Below are 14,594 nucleotides of genomic sequence, written 5' to 3'. Positions count from 1 at the left end.
CACACAGAGTGGGGAGCAGCTCTGCTCAGCTGCCTCCAGCAGCAGCAACAGCCTGTAGGCCTGTGGGTGGGGAGGAGAGAGGAGAGTGCCAGTACCAGTCATGCCACACAAACACTGGTGGAGGCTGAGGCCAGAGGCTGGCTTTAATAGAGCCCAGGGAGCAATTGCCTCACCACTGGCCTGGCTGCTGGGTGGATGACTAACTACTGGTCCTGGTCCTGCTCCACCCATGCCACGTGCTGCCTCCGCTCCGTGCACTGTGGTAAAGGATAGTCTGGTGTACACCCTACCTCAAACTATAGAGCACAATGCTATATAATGCAGGTGTACCATCCTCCAGACCCACCTTGCGTTGGTCCACAGCCTTGGCCGCAGTCACCATACCCTCCAGACACTTTGAGATAATGGGGACGACTCTGCGCTCCACGTCGGCAAAGCTCCGGTACGTCTCTCCCAGCTTCACTGTCCGCCTCTCGTCCATGTCCTGCAGGTTCTGGAGAGGTCGGAAAACACACAATGATCTCTGACCTTCTGGTTTCCTGTTAGGCAATCCGAGCTCAGATTTCCATCTGTCAGGCCAATAGGGGACAAGAGAGAAGTTGAAGCCTGGAGAAGAATGGCTGACTGTGGCTTACCTTGAATATCTGTGGAATGGCCACGTTGAAATGTTTCCACTGTTCCCCGTTAAAGTTCTGCAGCTGAGCAGCGTACTCGTTCTTACTCTCGTCTGCCGAGTGTGTGCGCAGGTACAACTGGGACTTTGCCTGCAGTGGATAAGAGGGAGAATTCAGGACCACTCAATATAGACAGCAAATCCCAACCTCTGAGGTGTATGAGTGTAGGTAGTGTACATGTCATGTCTCAAGCCAGGTCAGGACTTACCTTTTCTACCTCTGACTTGGTGGCGTTGATGTCGTTGTCTAACCGGTCATAGCTGATCTGTGATTTCTCTGCCTCCTTGCACTCCCGCTCAAACTTTTTCTTACTCTAACAAAGTCAAATGGGAGATTGAGATTACTAGAAGACCAGTTGACCTCTTCTCAAAACCCGAGAGTCAATCCGGCAACTCTGTCCCATTTCTACAGGCCATAGATGGGAGAGCAAAACACTTATCATGCCAGGGTATTAGCAAGATAACTTTGTAAGGATAAAATGAGAGAGAGAGATCCATGCTGTGAGCCCCTTAGATAGCAGTGGTTAAACAGGCAGCAGTGATAACTAAAAAACTAAAAATAAATATATCCTTTCTTCCTGCCAGAACATCTGTGTTGCATTACGTGACAAAGAGGAATACCTAAGGCATTACAACACTGCCATTCTCAATCTGAGACTCAGCTGTAGCTGGCTGCAATTATACAAGCCCTAAAAGCTGCAAAGATGATCGAGCCTCGGAGACTGAAAAGGCCTGAAATGCAGGAATGCTCCTCTCGTCAGTGTGTGTTTGTCCACTTGCTTTTTTTTATGCATGTATCTTCCTGTGTGAAATGTGTGTGAGTGTGTGTGCGCTGTGTAGGTAAGTGGAAATCCTCTAGGCCCTCTCTTGCATGCAGCCCAGCAGGACTAGGCGTCTGGCAGTCGGCGGAGGGGAGCAGGTCCCTGCTGGAGGTGTCACACCCTCCTTTCCCTGTCCCCTTTGCGCTTTGTGCCACCGTGGCCCTCCCTCCCTCTATCCCTCCCTTCTCTCACATTGTCCATCTGTTTCCAACACTGGTCCAGATACTGCTGGGCCTTCCTGCCCTCCTGGAGGTGCTGTAGAGTCAAAAAACACAAACAAACAACTCAACAAAGGAGGATCTCAATAAACACATGTATAATGCACTCACTACAGCGTAAACAAAATAACCAAACTGTACATAATGAAGGCATGTTCTACCAGGGAGTAGTGTACCACTACTAGCAAAGCCACTCACCTGTTTCCTCTCTGACTTGAGGTCCTGTGAATACCTCATCAGCTCTCCGTACACCTTGTGTCCCATCTCCTCGGCCACCACCTCCCTCTGCCCCGCGTAGTCATTCAGCTCGTTCAGGATGGAGTAGAATGACACGCACGACGAGAACCTGAACACAAAGGACAGGTCAGGGTACTCAACACTTCATCTAAGCATGGCCTCGGCCCTAGGGTACAGAAAACCAGGGTATTAGCAAGATAACTTTATTAGGATAGAATGAGAGAGAGAGATCCATGCTGTGAACCCCTTAGATAGCAGTGGTTAAGGCCACATCTACAATATGGGTCAAGTCTGGATTTAGGCTCTGAGTGTACCACACAGACAGAGGAGGACGCCTAGTGGGAGCTGGAAATCCAATAACACTGGCCTCGGTGTCGAGATTGACAACAAGCCCACCTCCGCCTTAAGGATGTTACCATCTCACTTTATTAGAATTCTCCCAAGCCTCCATCCCCCACACACATCCACAGAGGAAGGACCAAAGAAGGAGGGACTGTGACATATGGTATGTATCCCTTAGAGGGCCCCAGGAGCCCCACTCCCTCCCTCCAACCATCCTCTCCCTGTCCTGTTATAGCACCAGTGTTAGGAGTTAGGACACAGGGCCAAATGATGCAGGGATAATGTAATTCATTAGGGGGATGGTTTCAGAGAATTCAGAGGGTGTTGTCCCAACCATGGCCTGTCCTAAATATGTCCACTGTAAATATCAGTGCTGTTAGGCTGAGCCTAAATGCAGCTCTCCATCTCTCAATTTAAGGGCTTTATTGGCATGGGAAACATATGTCAAGTACAAAAGGGAAAATAAATAAACATAAGATGTATTTGTGCTCTTCACTGGTTGCCCTTTTCTTGTGGTAACAGGTCACACATCTTGCTGCTGTGATGGCACACAGGTGGTATTTCACCCAATAGATATGGTAGTTTATCAAAATTGGTTTGTTTTTTTCCCAAATTATTTGTGGATCTGTGTAATCCGAGGGAAATATGTCTCTCTAATATGGTCATACATTTGGCAGGAGGTTAGGAAGTGTAGCTCAGTTTCGACCTCATTTTGTGGGCATTGTGCAAGTAGCCTATCTTCTCTTGAGAGCCAGGTCTGCCTACAGCGGCCTCTCTCAATAGCAAGGCTATGCTCAGAGTCTGTACATAGTCAATGTTTTCCTTACGTTTGGGTCAGTGACAGTGGTCAGGTATTCTGCCACTGTGTACTCTCTGTTTAGGGCCAAACAGCATGCTAGTTCTCAGTTTTTTGTCAATTCTTTCCAATGTGTCAAGTAATTATCTTTTTGTTTTCTCATGATTTGGTTGGGTCTAATTATGTTACTGTCCTGGGGCTCTATTTGCATTTGTGAACAGAGCACCAGGACCAGCTTGCTCAGGGGGCTCTTCCCCAGGTTAATTTCTCTGTAGGTGATGGCTTTGTTATGGAATCGCTTCCTTTTAGGAGGTTGTAGAATTTAACAGCGCATTTCTGGATTTTGATAATTAGCGGATATCGGGCTAATTCTGCTCTGCATGCATTATTTGGTGTTTTATGTTGCACACAGAGGATATTTTAGCAGAATTCTGCATGCAGTCTCAATTGTATTTTTAGATCCAGATCATAATTGGTATGTCTAATTTTATGTTCCTTTTGATGACATAGGAGGCCCTTCTTGCCTTGTCTCTCAGATTGTTCACAGCTTTGTGGAAGTTACCTGTGGCGCTGATGTTTAGGCCGAGGTATGTATAGTTTGTGTGCTCTAGGTCAACGGTGTCTAGATATCATTTGTATTCATTTTTGGAACACCATTATTTTTGTCTTACTGAGATTCACTGTCACAGAATCTGTGCAGAAGATCTAAGTCCTACTTGGTTGAGGACAGAAGCACAAGATCATCAGCAAACAGTAGACATTTGACTTCAGATTCTTGTAGGGTGAGGCCAGGTGCTGCAGACTGTTCTAGTGCCCTCGCCAATTCGTTGCTATATAATGTTGGGCTTAAGCTGCATCCCTGTCACACACCACCCCCCCCCCCCCCCCCCCCCCGGCACTGTGGAAAGAAATGCCTACTCTGTTTTTTTTCCAATTTTGACCTCACACTTGTTGTTTGTGTACATGGATTTTATAATGTCGTTTGTTTTTCCCCAAACACCACTTTCCATCAATTTGTATAGCAGACCCTCATGCCAAATTGAGTCGAAAGCTTTTTTGAAATCAACAAAGCATGAGAAGACTTTGTTTTGATTTGCTTGTTTGTCAATTAGGGTGTACAGGGTGAATACGTGGTCTGTCGTACAGTAATTTTGTAAAAAGCCAATTTGATATTTGCTCAGTACATTGTTTTCACTGAGGGAATGTACGAGTCCGCTGTTAATGATAATGCAGAGCAATTCCCCAAGGTTGCTGTTGACGCATATCCCCCCGGTAGATCTGGGGGTCAAATGTGTCAACCCTTTTGTGGATTGGGGTGATCAGTCCTTGGTTCCAAATACTGTGGAAGATGACAGAGCTGAGTATTATGTTAAACTCTAAGTATAGCCAAATTGGAATTTGTGGTCTGTATAATTTTATCATTTCATTTAGGATACTATCAACTCCACAGGCCTATTTGGGTTGGAAGGTTTGTATTTTGTCCTGTAGTTCATTCAAGAATCCAGTGGGTTCTGGTAGTCATTAATAGTTGATTCTAAGATTTACATTTGAGCCTGAATATGTTTTTTCTGTTTGTTCTTGGTTAAAGAGCTAAACATATTGGAGAAGTGGTTTATCCATACATCTGTTTTGAATAGATAACCCTTTGTGTTGTTTGTTTTGAGTTTTCCCAGAAGTGGTAAGATTCTATGGATTCTTATTACATTGAGCTGATTTCTGACGTGCTGTTCCTTCTTTTTCCATTGTGTACTTTTGCATTGTTTTAGTGATTCACCATAGTGAAGGCGTCAAGCTTAGGTTCTGGATCTCTATGTTTTTGGTTGGATACGTTTCTCAATTTCTTTCTGCATTCATCATCAAATCATGGTCATGGTTGTTAATTTTCTTAGGTTGTCAGCTTTAAATTTGATAAGGAAGCCGAGAGGTCAAACATAACGTTTAGATTTTCTACTGTCAAGTTTACACCTTCACTATTTACAGTGTAACCTTTTGTCCAGGAAATTGTCTAGAAGGGATTGAATTTGTTGATGCTTAATTGTTTTTTGGTAGATTTCCACACTATTTCTTCCGCATTTTTTTTTTTACAATATTACATTTCTTTGGCTTTGATGCCTCATGAATGTGCATTGCTCTGTTCAAGTAGAGTGTGATTTTGCTGTGATATGATTTGATAGGGGTCAGTGGACTGACTGAACGCTCTAAGAGACTCTGGGTTGAGGTCAATGATGAAGTAGTCTACAGTACTACTGCCAAGCGATGAGCTATAAGTGTACCTTAAAGCCTTGACTATGTACATACCCAGAGTCTGACAGAGCTCTCGCTCTGTGCGTCTCTCTCCCCCTCTCCCAGCCCTCTCCTTTGAGATCCTTCCTGTGCATTAGCAGCCAATAATGTCACCGTGGAGTGGCCAAGCACTGTGACCGTACCTCAGAGCCAGATATCCTACACAGCTGTAGGACTCCCTAACTCTCTTACTCGATTCTATGGAAGCAATTAAATGTTTAAAAGTGCTGGGTTGTCATGGCAGCCCGTGTTTGTTGGCTAGTGGGAAGGCCCTGTGTGTGGTGTAAAGCTGATACCACTCACAGGTTAACTATTTCATGAAACTGGGTCTACTCTACTCACCTAGGTTCATCGTCTTTGGAGCGTTTGGGACAGTACTTCTTCACCAGGTTCCTGTGAGGTGAGAGGAGACAGCCGTTCAGAGACCGAGATTAGATAGCTTAGTTCATTTCCATCAGTCAGATTCTCCACTGAGACAGAGAAACTAGATAAAGTAGGTCAGACACACACAGCTAAACTGGCACATTGTGATATTCCTGCAAACGCAGGAGGAGCAACACAAAGAAATGGTTCTCTTTGATAAAGTAGGCCCTCTGGAGAGATGCTCCTGTAGTAGTGTTATGCTGTGGTGCTCTTCAGGCATGCAACGCTCTGGCTCCAATCGCTCTTCAGGGATGGAGGAGGAGGAATCCAGAGAGGTTTTCAGACGCGTCTGTCCCCCTCCCCGTCGCCACTGAACCAGCACTCTGTTTCCCCTGTCCTGGGGAGCAGGGAACCAGAGGAGTAGCTCCCCACACACAGACTGAGAAACATCAGCCTGGTCTGGTGCCTTTCCATGAATTACACAGAACAATACAGTCGCTAGTAAAAGTCTACACACCCCTTGCACATTTTGCTACCTTAAAAAGGCCCAGTGCAGTCAAAAACACAATTTCCTCACCATGCAGTAAATTAACAAATCAATAAGAAAGTGTTCCAAACCTCTCTGCCAATAAGAGCTAATTTTCTGTTTTCCCCTCCCCACTCAGAACACCCAGACAGTCTTGCTTGAAAAATTGCTCTGTTTGTTTTTGATCGTTTTAATTGAAAACAAATCAGAGAGGAACTTAATTGTTCCCCAGAAATAAATTTGATAATTTTTCCTACCGATCTACACAATCTACTCCCCATTTTCAAAGTGGAAGAAAAATTATAGAAAATGTTGCAAATGTGAAAAAAAAAAGAAAAACAAATGTCTTCATTGTGCATCAGTCTTCACACCCCAGATTTACTACTTGGTGGAAGCACCTTTGGCAGCCATTACAGCTGTGAATCGTTTTTAATAAGATGAACAACATTTATCAAAAAATATAAATAATTTGCCTTTTGTATTTAATTTTAAGGCAGCAAAAAGTGAAGACTGTGCAAGGGCTGTGTAGACTTTCACTAGGCACTGTACCTGAACAGAGTGACTGTCCAGGGAGTCAGGGAGAAATTCCCCAACAGAAATGGTAGGGCGATAACGAGCAGAAAAGACTCGTTCCACTCACAGTGTGTATCCTATCAGCGTGCAATGCACATGTTTAAAGAATGCATAACGGAGAAATCAGGAGCTCCTCATTTTCAGCCCATAATTCATAGCTGGTTAAATTATTCACTGGGTTACACGTGCTTCGTGTGCAAACTCTCGTTAGGAGCCGTGACTAAACATCCCCAGTTTAATAGGTTAGTCATCATTCACACACACGAAAAACATATTTCGAACATCTTCCAAAACAATATGATTTCAAGTCAAAATAATCTGAACCAAACCAAAAGTCTTAAAACAGTACCCTAGGGGATTACCTTCTTCAATAAAATGTAATGCTTCAGCGCGGCAGGGGGTCTAGTTTCTGATGGTCTGGGGGTCCTGGTGCTTGTCTTACTGAGCGGCTACAGTAGGTGGCTCATGACATGCTAACGAGACTTGGTCAGCGGCAGTGTTGTATCTAGGCAACACCTCAAAGCGATGTGGGGGGTGGGGGGTGGGTAAAGCCTCCAGGGGGCTGCAGAGGCCACAGCAGGAGCCCCCTCTACATTACCGTCCCACATGCCAGGCAGCAGTGATGACATAGCTTCAGGGGAATGAGGAGGAACACACCAACACACAGCCAGATGGTGTAGTACGGATGCTGGGAAATACTAGGAATAATATTCAATTCCCTTGTGCATTGACAGCACACTGCTGAGATGTTGTAGTTTCTAAACCTTACTAACAGAGATATTCACGGCAGGATGCCTTTTAATGTGGGATAGAATGTTAGTGTTTATGGCATCTGATATGGGATGTGGTACCAGTTACTCACAAGTACAACATACACGAAACTAAAATGTGTCAGCATTGACACCTTTTTTCCAAATGGCTTTTCTTCTGGAAAACAAACCAGCCTAATAAAAGTGACCACGTGAGAGGGAAGGAGACAGAGTCATACTCTCTCAGTTGTGGCAGTAGCTCAGAGTAGAGGGGACGATTAAGCAGGAAACAGAGGCATGAAGTTTAACCACAGCATGCCATGGTGACATCATGAGCCATGTGTGTGTGTGTGTGTGTGGGCAGGTTCAGTGAGTGGTCACCTATGGTTTACTAACCAGAGCCTACATCTGCCTATTCCCAGCTTACATTTTGTTAAACCAGTGGTCTCACTCTGATCCGAGAACTGGTAGAATCGTCGTGGTTTTAGAAGTCCTTGGTTTTGCTCATTTGTAGATTTGCTCCAAAAGATTACACATGGATGTCAGGCAGGATACAGAGTTGAGTAATCCAATTGCATATAGATCTGTAGACCTACTCCTCTACTGTCTAGAGACTGTCCAGGAGCCACCTCCTAGAAATCCATTTGTTCTGTGGCTAATCCTATTATATTGATTTGTGGCCTACCAAAATCAATTCATGGCAGCACAAGCATGTCTGATTGGGTGAGTTGCGCCTATTGTTCAGACAGAGTGGTCGTACTGATGTTTTCAGATATTCATTAAAACAGATCCAATCACATCATTTCATAATGATGTTTCATTATCTTTGATATAACATGAAGGTTAATATACAGAACTACTAATGTCTAATATGCATGTATAACACAGAATAGGCGTACTCGTCAATTCATTATTCGGTGTACGCAACACACCTCAAAACAGTTCCATGGAATTGAAAGATTAAAACCAGTGGGCCAGGGAGTTTGAATAGGGTTTTTACCTCAACTGTTTTGCATACGTCTGTTCGATCTCCAGCCTTTCCTTGACAAACTTTGAATACCTCTCTAGGAAGTCAATCCCCCATTGAGTATGCTTGTCAAGGTTTTCAAACTGGTCCTGAGAAAGAGATGGAGAGAAGAGGGAGAAGAGGGAGGTTAGGGTTGGAGGGAGACTGACCGTGAGCTCTTAGTGACATGCACATGACAGACTGAATTAAATGATCCATGAATGAGAACCAGTCATATTACATGGAATAACAAACATATGTTGAGTCACTACTTTATCGCTGAGTGTCAGGCTTTATTTCATCAACTGAAAGGAAAGCTACACAGACACGGTGCAGACACGGTGCAGACACGGTGCAGACACGGTGCAGACACGGTGCAGACACGGTGCAGACACGGTGTTTCACAGCAGAACCAGCTACACCTTGTCTCTAGATATGGGAGGGGGGGGGGGGGGTTGATATCCCATATCGGGATATTATTTTGGACGATATATTGTATCGTTTTGACAATGTCAAAATATTATGTGTGCGCTAATTGGCTGTACATGCAACAAAACACCGGTATTTTTCCTTCATAGCTTGGAAGCTTTGGAACATCGAATCGCAACATATAAATCTGTACCAAAGTAATGTGATAACGTCATATCGTCAGGTCCCTGGAAATTCCTGCCCTACTTGTCTATAGAGTAAAGGCAGAACAGGCCTTACTGTATATTTTGGATGGATGATAGCCTGATGTAAATATCCAGAGAAGGTCAATGTTGTATCTTTCCAAGAGATCCCTTTTAAATCAAATTTCAAATCAAATTTTATTTGTCACATACACATGGTTAGCAGATGTTAATGCGAGTGTAGCGAAATGCTTGTGGGCTGAGAGGGAAATGTTTAAAACACACAAGAGTCAATACAGCTGACAGCACATACTTTCAGCCGCCTGTCCTCATGTTACTCTCTTCACTGTTAGCCTATGCAGTAGGCACTGTGCACATTCTGCACAGCGGAGGCGATCCCCATTAATTGAAGGCTTACTTGGAACAAGTCAACATCTAACCTACATGATATCAGTAGCCAGTCTGAGTCTATAGAGGAGGCTTAGAGGATGGATTAAAAATGGTGTGATCTCATTTATGACCATTGACATTCCTGTTCCCTATTCTGACTGATACTGACTCAATTTCATTCACACCACTGGTCTCCTCCTCTCCACTTTGATGTCTGAGCTGCTGCTGACCGACAGAGACAGGATAGTGATGATTAGATCATTCTGTGCCACTGGACTCTCTCCCTCTGAAGCCAGCTTGGCTCTACGACAGTCTGGCACAGCTGGCACCACCAGCCAGAGACACTAGCGTACATTTTCCATACTTCAGCCCTGACGTTCAGGCCAAAAGGCCAAGCGTCAGATTAAGTCCAACTAAGGTGAAGAGAAACAGATTGTACAGTCCAGCTAAGTCTAGGAGGGAACAGTGGAGCTGGGCTATACCAAAGTCAGTCAGACTCAGATGATTTCACCTAAGGGGGAGTTGCTCAGAGGTCACGCTTACCTTCCTACTTCAGAGACTGTCTGCAGGCTCAAAATAGATAGAAACTGTCAGGATCACCACCAGCACAGAACTATACACAGTCCAGCCCTGAGCCTGATGAGGTGAGTCACTCTCTCATGCTGTGTTCTGGGATACAGAGGGAAAGAGAGGGAGGGATGGATTCCAGTTCCACCCAGTCTGCTCCTCTCCCCCCCGTCTGCCCCCCCCACTGTCTGCTCCTCTCCCCCCCCTTTCTGCTCCTCTCCCCCCCCTGTCTGCTCCTCTCCCCCCCCTGTCTGCTCCTCTCCCCCCCCCTGTCTGCTCCTCTCCCCCCCCCTGTCTGCTCCTCTCCCCCCCCTGTCTGCTCCTCTCCCCCCCCTGTCTGCTCCTCTCCCCCCCCCTGTCTGCTCCTCTCCCCCCCCCTGTCTGCTCCTCTCCCCCCCCCTGTCTGCTCCTCTCCCCCCCCCTGTCTGCTCCTCTCCCCCCCCCTGTCTGCTCCTCTCCCCCCCTCTGTCTGCTCCTCTCCCCCCCCCTGTCTGCTCCTCTCCCCCCCTGTCTGCTCCTCTCCCCCCCTGTCTGCTCCTCTCCCCCCCTGTCTGAGCTGTACTGGAGGAGAGGGAGAAAGAAGGTGAAAAGTAGAGCGAGGGTGGAAGTGAAGTCTTTTCTCTCCCATGGCTTGTGCCCTGCCTGGGAGCGAGGCAGTGTTTAGGCTTGGCTTAGGACGCAGACAGACCCAGAGGGACTGACTGGTGGACTCCAGCCAACACACTTCCTCTGCGAGAGAACAATACCCAGGCCGTCCCCATGGACCCCTCCTCACTGGCGCTTCACACAGACTCAGTCAGTACGCATACAGGGAGGGAGGGAGGAGAGAGAAAGAGAGCAAGCTAGTCAATTCCACGGGCCTGTTATACCATACATGAAACCCATTCTCAGAAAATGTGCGCACAGATCATGGGCCAATACTAAGATCAACAACAGATACTGAATCGACAACCTTCCAGAAGTACATCCCTGCGATTAGGCAAAGTGTGCCAAATGAGATACGCAAGAGAGCACATATACACAACTGTTTTACACCAAGACACACAGAGAGAGAGAGAGAGAGAGAGTGTGAGTGATAGAGAGAGAAGAAGGAACAGACTGACTGTGACCAGGTCTGCCTGAGCCCTAGCTGCTCGTCTGATTAAAGCTCTGTGTCTCACAGCTTAGTGGACTCAGCCGTCGGCATGGAAATCATTTCTCCTCCAATAAAATGGCTTCCTTGCGGAATGACTCAGCAGCTTCTGCATTTCCATTACCATTTCAGGCCCCTCCAGCTTCAATGTTCAGCACATGTCAGGGTCCCCACACTCATGAAAGTCTAGCGGGGGTGGAGAACAGAGAGAAAGAGAAGAGAGAAAGAGAAGAGAGAGGGAGAGAGCCCTTATGCCTCCAATAAAGATAAGAACCAATGCTTCTCACTTCTGCTTTACGGTCCGTCTTTGGTCTTCCCACACAGTAAACCAACGGAGCACTCCTTCAGTTGAGGTAATGATTGTTGACATGTAAACGGCAGGAATAAAGCCGGGTCAGGCGGGTGTCCCTTCTTCCATCACCGTCAGCAGGAAAACCAACTGGTCCTCACCCTCTGATACCATCCTAACCCAAACAGGTGCTTTAGATCTTTCTTTTGGATTATTATGATCCCATCCCTCCAAATGGAAATAAATACTGAAGAATTCATAAAACTATAGGAGACAGAGTTAGTTGGTGTGTGTCCGACATCTGTCATACAGACACGCAGCAGAAACACACGAGACACACCCACCAGTCTAAAAATACAAAATCAAGCAGACAACCACCACATGGTTTGTGCCAAGACAGCAACATGAGAGGCAAGGTATTTACAGTGTGAAGGGAAGGATGAGGAGGAAATGGGAGGAAAACCACAACACCTCAATGGACTGAGCGCAGCAACCCACAGTGACTACTATGATGTCGATGGGTAAGAACCTTGCAATAGCACTGAATCAGATCCAGGGAGGAGGGGGGGCTTGTGGTGAAAAAGGAAGAATTGGGTCCATAAAATGAAAAGATGTGTTGTTACAGCAGGGCCCGTTTCACATTGCAAACTCCATGTACGACTCCCTGTGAATTTAACTTCATTCCTTGGTGCTGGTTCTCTTCTGAGACTAGCCATGACGACGACTGATGTTTTTACTAACACTGTCTCATTCTCACATGGTTCTCCTTGCGGAGCTGCATGAGGAGGCCTAATGGGTGTTTTCAATAACACAAGGCAGTTTCAGCTCATCAGTGGGCCTGGGAGTGGAGCCTCCTATCCTCAGAGGACAGCCTGCAATTTCATTATGCGCTCGCTGTTTAATCTCAAAGTGATAGCGTTCTCTTGGCCATGAACTGCTATATATTGTTGTTCCTCACTTTTGAGTGTTGTGATGATAAAGGTTACTGTTGCCATCGAAGTGCAGAATACTATTACTGATTAACTCAACTACCAACTGCATAGCTGACAAATGGTGCTTGATAGGAGAGGAATTCTGCAGAACAGAGATATTCTGAGGTTCTAGAAAAGGCTCTAATCAGAGGTGAGTGGCTCTATAACCTTGCAAAGCTCTGCGTGCCGATGAGGGTACAACAAAAGATCTGTGTTATGTTTACCGCCACCTACAGTCTACAACCCAAAGTAGGCCTAGACATCCAATCTCTGGGATACGGATGATAGGATCTGGACCATCAAGGGTCGGCATCAGTTTCTTTCATTCCACTGCCGAGGATGTGAACAACACCCCCATGTCCCAGCATGTTTCCTTGTGGGCAGGAGCAGATGTTCAAGTCTGTATCGGTGTCTTTCTGTCCCATCTGCCTTACGTCAGCTTTCCTCCATCGCTCAATACTCATGAATAAGTAACTCCATGAGCTCCTCATCCCAGCCTCGGCCTGCTCCTCCTCTCTGGCTCGCCACAGCCATGACAGACGGCACAGCACACAGTAGCACAGTACAATACAGCACAAAGAGTCACAGTGCAGCGCAATACCGGCCAGTTAGAAGGGCTTCAGAGCTCACCTTTCAGTAACCAGACCTTCACACAGCAGTCTGTCATAACTGGGATCCCTCTATGGAAAAGCCTGAGGAGGAACAGTAATATGTAGGCCAGAGTACAGCCCAACAGACCGTTGGATGTGCCTGGAAGTGCCTTCAAGCCAAGTCTCTCACTCTCAGCAGCTGGACTGACTGACAGGGGAATAGCCTCTGTATTTTGGAAGAGGGGGAAAACTTCTTTATGGCTAGAGATTTGGGTAGAGATTCCCAAGAGGCCAGTTCAGCAGATCAGGTTTCTCTTTTGAGTGTTTCTCCATTTCATTCTCCAAGGTTACTCTTTCCACTGTCTGTGGATGATGTCAGACACACACAGGGCAGCTGGAGACCACTGCTGAGCCTTTTAGCCTACCTGGTCTCCCTTTCACTCACTGTATACCTCAAGCAGAGTCCGTTGTTTTTGTGTAGGTCCGAAGGTTGGGTTTCAATATCATTTGTGTGGCTTGGAAACGATCTTCCCATTTACATACAAAAGTATTCTTCCCGCTAGAGAAGATCCCTTGTGTCCCCAGAGTGGGAGACACTGAGCCCAGTTAGCACAGGGGCAGTGGAAGGGAAACACAGTCTAGTTTAATTTCTCTTGTGCATAGCCTTTCTTACATTTCATTTCCTCTCATATTTAAAGATACTCAGCAAACATTATGATTTGATTAAATTCAGTAGCCCCATAAGAACACTCCAGCAATGACTTTACTGACCATAAGAAACATTAGTCTAACTTTCTCTGAATAAAACAAAAGGGATCATATACGTGGGCACCCCAAACCAGAAGCCACAATGATATCTGGAAAGGCATCCCCCTGGGCCAGAGGAAAACATCCTTACGAAGAATAATGTCAGGATGTGATGTCATTGCTGGAACAATAACATCAGGGACTCCCAAGGTCTCTCTAGGAGCTGTATTATGGGAGTAGCTATTAGCCCCTAGCCTACATGGTGTGACACTCCTAGCACTAGAAATGCTATGTGCATACCATAAATATAATGGAGGGGTTTTATTTGCATACACATGGCTGCAGGGACAATACCCTCATTACACCCTGGCATTCGGGGTCAGTGTCAAAAGAAGGCAGACAGTTCCTGGGAGAGCGGGCTTCAGAGTGGGGCAGGGTGGGAAATGTCACAGTGTCTAAAACACTGGCATCACTCTGCAGGCTCTGCCTGCACTGTGTGATGGTGAGGTGTGGTGTGACTGTGCGTGCACATGAGTGTATGTGTGTGTGTAGAGTATGTGTGTGTAGAGTGTAAACATTGGCTTTAACAACACCCAGATAAGAGGAGATCTGGGTTGAAAAGAGGGAGGAGGTGAAACTATGCAGCCCCCCATCTTTGTTTCATGAATAATACATGGAGAATACAAGACAAATCAAGGCAGCTTTTGGGG

At 46.1% G+C, this 14,594-nt stretch overlaps 1 protein-coding gene across 4 annotated transcripts in view; it reads right to left on the bottom strand.

The window, feature by feature from the left end:
• The window catches only part of LOC110524419 (formin-binding protein 1-like), a 42,707-nt gene that overhangs the window by 11,700 nt on the left and 16,413 nt on the right, over window positions 1–14,594 (bottom strand). For 3 of the 4 annotated variants that reach the window (XM_021604023.2, XM_021604021.2, XM_021604022.2), the window contains exons 2-8: window positions 8,582–8,697; window positions 5,713–5,763; window positions 1,911–2,058; window positions 1,687–1,749; window positions 883–987; window positions 636–764; window positions 347–493 (exon numbers count right to left, since the gene is read on the bottom strand). In XM_021604023.2, the coding sequence (XP_021459698.1) occupies window positions 347–493; window positions 636–764; window positions 883–987; window positions 1,687–1,749; window positions 1,911–2,058; window positions 5,713–5,763; window positions 8,582–8,697 (759 nt within the window). The remainder of the gene's footprint in view (window positions 1–346; window positions 494–635; window positions 765–882; window positions 988–1,686; window positions 1,750–1,910; window positions 2,059–5,712; window positions 5,764–8,581; window positions 8,698–14,594) is intronic. The other variant, XM_036978178.1, reaches the window with a different exon arrangement.

The sequence above is a fragment of the Oncorhynchus mykiss genome, chromosome 5, assembly GCF_013265735.2.
Source record: "Oncorhynchus mykiss isolate Arlee chromosome 5, USDA_OmykA_1.1, whole genome shotgun sequence".
NCBI classification, from domain to species: domain Eukaryota; kingdom Metazoa; phylum Chordata; class Actinopteri; order Salmoniformes; family Salmonidae; genus Oncorhynchus; species Oncorhynchus mykiss.
The sequence above is the reverse complement of the archived record's forward strand: the minus strand, read 5'-3'. Positions and strand labels throughout refer to the sequence as shown.